The sequence below is a fragment of the Morone saxatilis genome, unplaced genomic scaffold (genome assembly GCF_004916995.1).
Source record: "Morone saxatilis isolate NCDOM2014 unplaced genomic scaffold, NCSU_SB_2.0 Contig12, whole genome shotgun sequence".
In the NCBI taxonomy this organism is placed as follows: domain Eukaryota; kingdom Metazoa; phylum Chordata; class Actinopteri; family Moronidae; genus Morone; species Morone saxatilis.
Genome location: NW_023339674.1, coordinates 25220037 through 25228085, shown reverse-complemented (window position 1 = coordinate 25228085; position 8049 = coordinate 25220037). Strand labels below are relative to the sequence as shown.

Sequence of the window (8049 nt, the reverse complement as noted above, 5' to 3'; positions counted from 1 at the left end):
TGTCAGAAATGGAATATAATATAAGTATGTTTTTGTTAGTGTATAATCACCTGAAAATAAGAACTGTTATGTTTTCATTACCTTAGAATTAACAGTTTTTTTAATTAATTGATACATTTTTAATTTGATTAATTTGATCTTCTCATCTAACTCCCAAGAAGAAAGTAATTAAATGTATTTCCCAAAGTGAAAATGAAAACTATTCCGTTTCCAAACCCTAGGCAAAGAGGTAGCAGATCATAAAACGCTGATATAAATTAGTTTTGTGGAAATCACGTAGGTTGTTTTGGAAGGCAGTAATGCTTTTTATAGTTTTAGTAAGAAGACTTGTTAGCAAAAGTACTTTTTTAGGGTCAGTCATGTATGATGTTCCTTGGAGCAGACAGAGGTTAAGTATCTTGTTTAAGGGCTTTCTTCAGAGACAGAGAGGCTGTGCAGTGGGATGACCTGTGTTCCTGAGAGACAATCTGTCTAACCACTCTGCCACGCTGCTGATTACAGGGGAAATGATGAAATCTATCAGGAGAAAATGCCACAAAAAGCACTGGACATTGTAGCACTCTTGGTCACAGCACAATTCATCTGAGTCTCATAGTTTGTTGATGATGTGATGTGAGAACACATTCTATCACTGATATTCACTGTTATTATTTTAAGAGCAGCAGGTAGAAAATCATGCAATCTCTTGGGAAGAACCCACTGAGAGGGGCTTTGGAAATATCTGCTTTCACATTTCATTTAGCTTGTGAAAATCATACTGTAGTACCCTTAAATATTTTCATAAACTTAACTCAGAGTCACCCCTTACCTGTAGAAGCAGCCCTATCTATAAACCCATTCATCATGAAGTGGAATTACTCCATGACAAATCTCTCTCTCGCTGCTCTCTGTGCGTACGTCTGCAGATTGAATACACAAACGGGCCACATATTCCATCCCTGCTCTTTAGCCAAAGTCATTTGTGCCAGTGTCAAAAGTGATAAATGGGTTATGTGGCACCTATGAGAGAAAGCAGTGAATTTTTATAATGTATTAAACAGGAGCGAGAGGTTGAGGAGACAGGCAGGGAGGGACGGAGGACAGGAGCGGAGCTGGGAAAGTGGGCTGTCATGCTGTAGTGCTGTGCTGTAGGCAGGGGACCTCTGTCACACACAGTTTGAGCCCCTGCTTCACATCTTTACTGGCGCCTCGTCTGTATTTCCCTCAGATATCCTGCCATCAGCCCCCCTAGAGCTCACAGTCATCCAGCAAGGCAGCAGTGCTGGCAGACACAATATTCAGTGACTGCTCTGTCAAATGCATTGTATGGCGCGGTGTGTGTTTGAGTGTGGTCTTATTTTGCTATCTTTGTGAGAGCCAGTTTGCATTTTAGACCTTCACATAAAGGACACTGTTTCTATTTGAGGTCATTTTGGTTCTTCCTCATTTATTTATTTTGTATTTATTTGTATTTTGTTTTCAGTGTTTCTCACCGATACACATTGTGATGGCTAAAAAAAAAATGTACTGAATGCATTTCCTTCCTCATCAAACATTTTTCTGAATGTTTTGAAACGTCAGCCAATTACTGCCACCCAACGTCGATCAGTAGAGCAGTGTGAATATGTAGCACAGCTTGCTTGCAAGACACATTTGGATTACCACTCTTTGAAGTCAGGAGTAATGTGTATGCGTTACCTGCAGACTCAAGCACATATATACAGGCATTCCTAAAAACCACAGAATGCAAACAAAATGGGAATCTGCTTATCAACCAACACGTTCTCACTCCAAGCTCAAAACATGTTTCAGGTTAATTTCTCCAGTTTGTGCCCTTGACCGAGGCACTGGCTTAGATCTGGATTTGGTCCCTGGACGCTATACAGTGGCTGTCCACTGCATGCTGGTGAGGATGGGTTACATGCACTATACATTGTGCTGTGTATGATTGCATGTGACAGTAAAGTTGATTCTATTCGATTGTAAATTGTCTAACAGGGCCGCTTGGTCATTGGCCCTTTCCTTCAAACTATGACAATGTAGGTACAACTTCCAATCAAGTTAGCAAGAACTAATATGCAATGTGCAGTTAGAGTTTCAGAATAAAGTTTGCATGGTTAGCACTGTGAAACAGTTGCAGTTTAAGTTACATTATTGGGTTGAGCCGAGTAATCGGCTGAAATGAGTATTATACAAGTGAAATATGTCACTATCCGCACGTGATGAAAGAAAATCCTCACTGGGTAGCTAAACTACTATTTACTAGTTCTGTGATTGGCCAGTTACACTCAGAGCTCCGCCTACTCAGCCACACGCACTGCTGCAGATTGTCTGTGTCCACAGGGATCAACATCAGCTCGCAACTTTTCTCAGCTTCTACACCGGCGTTTATTTTCAGCTCGCTCCTACCTCGGTTTGTAAAATTTCTTCAGCTGAGTTACATGGATAACTCACAGCAGACATGGCGTGGCAGTCGCAAATCACCTCTTCTAGCATAATCTGACATTATCTCAGTAAAATAGCTTCACTCAGCTCACTTCTTACAGGTCAGTCAATGGCTGTATGTATTTCCATTTTGACTCAACAACCAGAGCTGTGCATCCCACCACCTCCATATGTGGACTTTCAACCTTTTTTACACTAGGTAATGACAGGCGCACCCAGATATGATGCTATAGATACCTACAGCGTCCTATTTTTAAGAGGAGGGCCATATTGCTTGTTTCACTAGTGGTCAAAAAATGCCACAGTGTACTTTTTTTTACGGTCTCTCTTGGTAATTCTTGTAAAATGTTGATTCAAATATTACCTTAGAAACTCTGGAAAATAGCAAACTAATGTAAAGTTTCTTGAACCCCATTCATTTTCAAATAAAGTGCTTTTTTTTCCAAAACAGTATAAGAATTGTATATTTCTACTGTCTCTTCTGAGTAGGAGAGTCAATTCCAAATGCATCCCATTGAAAAGCTCCTGGAAGGGAAACAATTGTGCACTGGTCTTTATGACACATGTAGACGTTAACATCCAACTAATTAGTCCTTATCATTTAAGTATTTATTTATTTATTGTATTTTTTTAAAATATCAAGCATAAATCCCATTGTTTTTTTCCCAATCTGGCCTAGTACATTTCATGACAAAACATCTATGGTAATGTTTTGTGAAAACATATTGTCAATCCCTTATCCTCATATTGTCATCTGGTCTCTCGTATGATGGATTTGAACAGTTTTTGTTCTGCTGTGTATAAACCAAAGGTGGCTATTGCTTTTATGGTAGTTTTCCATCTGAATGATATATTGTATGTATGTGCGTGCGTGTCAATGCAGTATGTTCTTCTCAGCGGTTATTGATGTATTGCCTTGCTGTATATTTGAGACAAAGTACGCACACAGTACTTATAAAGAGAGAAGAGAGGTTTCTTCTCAGAAATGAGCTTTTGTGTGTGTGTGTGTGAGAGAGAGAGAGAGAGAGTGATTAGAGCTCTCATCCACCTGACATAATCCAATTATTCCTTGAGAGTGAGACAGGGACAATTTCACTGAAAGAAATGTGTGAGTGTGTGTGTTTGTGCTTATATACTATCATTTGGTGGTGTCAGCTAACCTGGTTGATCCGTTTCAATTAATCTTAACATGACAGCAAAGAAATTCACGTTGGACACCAGTAGTAGTCATTTTGTCCTTTATCTTCCGTTCATATGTGCAACCCTGTCTTCACAAAATACATTCAAATGTAACTCATTTGCAGTTGGAAAATATATTTTGTTGGAAACATGCCATCTGGATTTTGTTTAGTTTAACCAGCATAACAACAACATTGATATTGATTTTATTTATTTATTTTTCTAAAATGTTAGAAAATAAATCCACTCTTATGACTTGTGCACAGAAAGACTTTGTAATTATTATATTGGGGAAAAAAACATTGCCAATGAATGTAATTCAGTGAGCAATAACGTTTCCTACAAAATGTACCTATTTATTATTTTTTTAAATTATTTGTATATAGACATTGTTAGTGGAAGATAGGGTTGAGATGTAATCACCAAAAAAACTTTGATGCCAAAGTGGTTGATAGAGTGCATGAGTCAGTCACCTAAAACAAACCTGTTGATTGGTTAGTTTTATTTTTCCACCATGCATTTAAACAATTTAGTTAGTTGCAGCAGAGCTTGTAATCCATGCTGTTTCTTATTTACAGTATGACCTCACTGAACCCAGTGATTACCATATCCATGCACGGGGAGTAATGGGTTACATATTACGGAGTTATGTACTCAGGACACAGAAAAGTTGACTTATTAGGTCAGGTCAGATTACAGTTATATTTAATAAAAAATGGGATTATTAGCAGGATTACAGTTTTAAAATACATCACAGTACAGTCTTTCAGATGTGAAAATGCATTATAGGCTATTGCCTTAATTTGCTTCATGAAAAGTTTTTCTTTAAAAACACACTGACACATTTTTTATGCTAAAATCTTGGTTACATTGTTCTGTTGTTTTATAGAATACATATATTTCATCTTACTGATATTTCTTTTCTTTTGTATTTATCAGATTTTTTTTATTATTCAGGCAATCCAAAAGTAACAGAAAGTAATAAAGTTACGTTACTTTAATATTGTGATACTTGGATTAGGTCACTGACTACAGTTTTTAACAGGAAGTTAGTAATGGAATCAGATTACAGCGCACTTCTGCCGGAGTGCAAAGCAACAATGCCACTTTATTTCCAGGCGAGTAAATACAGTATTCACAGTTCATGTAACCCAGATGAAATTCACACATTTTTTTCAATCATCACTAAAGCATACAGTATATCATGCAAGAGAGCCAAGACACAAATGTAATGGTTATGTATTACAATGTAATGTAAAGTTGTCATATAGTATATTCAGTTGTGCTGATAAATTCACTATGTCGAATTATAAATTAACATGCATGAAAATATTCAGTTATAGTTGATGAATGTATGTAAACTTGCCACCATAGAAACAGTGATTACATAACCTTCAGAATAAGCCACAACGTTACCGTGTTTGTGCACATGCTTCATAGGTGTGCTCCAGCACTTAAACTAAACATATAGCACTACACCTCTGGTGATTACTAACAAAATATGGGCTCAGTATGCTCTTGTGTCATCACTCTTGTCTCATCACTATGGAGACAAATTTAGATTCAGTCTGTTCCAGCAGCTCACATAATAATGTCTCTTTGGCCAAGGCTGGTCAAGATTAGCATCAAGTCTGACAATACTCACAGAGAATTTGAGAGAGGTTCACACAGAGGTTTTTCCTTTCTGTAGCTCATCCTAAAATCTGTCTTTTCTTTTCCCTAGAACGCAAGAAGATCACTCTGACTGTTGGAAACCAGCAGTCCTCCAAAAAAATCTACAACGTTGTGGGATACCTGAAGGGAAGGCGGAACCCAGGTTGGTACAAATGCTCCAGAGGTTTGTCTCAGAGCAAAAACTGTTTCAGTATTTGACAGAGCAGTGACATGGCCCTGCATTCTTTCAGCTTGTCACTCAATGTAGTTAAAGTTTTGTTTAAAGTTGATTACTTTTAGTTACATTTTATTTATTTATTTATTTTTTTGGGGGGGGGCTTTTATTGCCTTTATGATAGTGACAGCTGAAGATAGACAGGAAAGGGGGGCAGAGAGAGGGGATGACACGCAGCAAAGGCCACAGGTCAGATTCAAACCCTGGGCCGCTGCAGCAAGGACTCAGCCTCGGTACATGGGTCGCCAGCTCTACCGACTGAGCTATTCGGGCGCCCCTTAGTTACATTTCATAAAATGTCATCTTAATTTTAGTTTGAACCTAGTTTTAGTCAACAAGAAAGATATTTTCTTGGTAAACTAAAATAATGTTAAGGTTTAGCTTCAGACCAGCAGCCAAAATGCTGGGTAACATTAATCTTGCACCCATTCCTCCAAATAAACACACAAAATAGTTGACTTAATGTAGTATCAACATTACACCCACATTTAGTCCTTTACATAAATGTAACAGTAGCTTACAATACTGACATAACAGTGTACTTTATTGCGCTGGTGTTCTCTCTGGTTTCTCCGATTTCTTCTCTTTCTTTGTTCCGATTAGTCATAGTGTCCGCAGCCATAGTATACAAGTTGATGTGATTCAGTTTGAAAGTTAAATATAAGTTGCCTCTAAAATTAATATCAGTGGCTTTTCTTCTATAATTGCCTGTCATTTTCAGCGTGATTTAGAAGAGTATGAAAGAAAAAAATCAACACTAACACCACACATTCGTCTTTCAGTTCAGGAACAAATTACAGGAATAGACATACAATTCCGGTGTTCCATAAATACCCTCAGTCTCAAGGTGCCTTTTAAATAGAGGAGGTGACCAGAATTACTCAGCCTATGTTCATGACCAGACATCTGAACTGCTGGCTGGTCAGACAAGAAGAGCAGCTTGTGGCTGTGACAAAGGACTGCAGGCAAACCAACTACTGCTGACAATATAATTTTCCTGCCCTTGTGATTTGGCTAGTATTTGTTTCCTTTGTTGGTTTGGTTGGTTAGTTTTAGGCATGAGGGCGGAGATGGTTAGGGTTAGAAAAAAAAAGTCAGGGTCTCTGTATAAACACAAAAACAGCACAGAAAATGTCCTTCTTAAAAATGATAAAGGCCAAAAGTATGAAGGTTAGGGTTATGTTATGGTTAGGGTTTTGCACTTTTTTGGTCCAATTCAGGCACTGCCCAAAAGTCCAATGTCTACTAACCTTTTACCTCTGTTCTTGCTCTCCACCAACTATTGCACGGAATATCATCTGCCATTTGCTGCTGCACAGGTAGTGTACAGTGGATTTATCAGAGCTTTTCTTTCTAAAAAATAGCTGCCAACTACTGCTGTATAAAGGTTGGTAAGAGCAGAATATGAGAGCTGTAAATCCATTTTACTATTTTTGAAAGTGCTCTTTGAAATTACATTTTAGTAATTCAATTAATTCAATAATAACTTAAGTTGTCCTGGTATTGTCTTCCCTTCCCTGTCTTTTTATCAGTTTATTTAAAGTCAAGGCTACTTCATTATAGCTCATTAATGAGATGCACTGAGTGGCTCATAAAAACCCTTTAATTATCAGTCACGAAAAGGTTAAAAGGTTCTGGAAGTAACATACTGGTATATGTCTTTTTTATGTTCTTTCTTCGTTTTCTCCTCCCGTACCAGTTCTGTGTCAGCTCAGGTCATTTCCAACCACATTATGTCCTGTTTAAATGGCAGCCCAACCCCTTCTGCTTAGCTGTTTTTGCCCTTATCCTTTTTTAATTGTCATTCTGCAGAAGAGACCCTTTATCTTGTCCTTGCCTCGCCCCCACAAGCGTCCTCCTCTCTCCCTTCTACTTGTAGCAATGCATTGCTACTGTACTTGTCCTGTCCAGTCACTGGTGGAAAATTACGTTGCTGATTTACAGTGTGATATTAGGCAGCCATAATGGGCCACTAAAGCAGATAATACGGGCCACAAATCTCTGGAAGGAGCGACACTTTAACTGGTTGTTGGCGTTTGATCGTATGTCTGTTCCGTGCTCATTTATCTCAACCCTAAACTGAAGGACCGAACATTCACGCACATTAACAAAGTAGTTGAGTCATGGAGTTGTATGAATTTGTGCGTTATTGCTATATGCAAGCAATGCTCACATACAATGCTGTTTGCTTATGTGGGGAGAGAAAATTCAAAATGAAAGCAGCCCTGTTGTTTCACTCTGAGTAGCCCAACTCAACTAGCACACAAATACTACACAGTCCATGGCAGGGTACTGAATACACTAATTTAAATAAATCACAGAGAAATATGTTCTTAATGTAAGTTTTCACACAAGCAGTTTTGCAAAACAGATTCAGCAACATTGAATAGCAACAACAAATGTAGGAAGTGCATTCACTGATTTAAAATAGAAGGCATATTTAACTTGCATTTATTTGAATCATATTGCTACCCCATTTACAGACTATTCTACTTGTTTTTTTAAAGGTTCAGGGTGTAACATTTAGGAGGAATATGGAATATAATATCCATAGATAT

The 8049-nt window shown here is 38.0% G+C and overlaps 1 protein-coding gene across 1 annotated transcript in view; it reads left to right on the top strand.

Annotated features, from left to right (window-relative positions):
• LOC118321456 (inactive N-acetylated-alpha-linked acidic dipeptidase-like protein 2) overlaps positions 1-8049 on the top strand; it is a 224246-nt gene that overhangs the window by 73152 nt on the left and 143045 nt on the right. The window contains exon 6 of the mRNA XM_035652775.1: positions 5327-5419. Within this exon, the coding sequence (XP_035508668.1) occupies positions 5327-5419 (93 nt within the window). The remainder of the gene's footprint in view (positions 1-5326; positions 5420-8049) is intronic.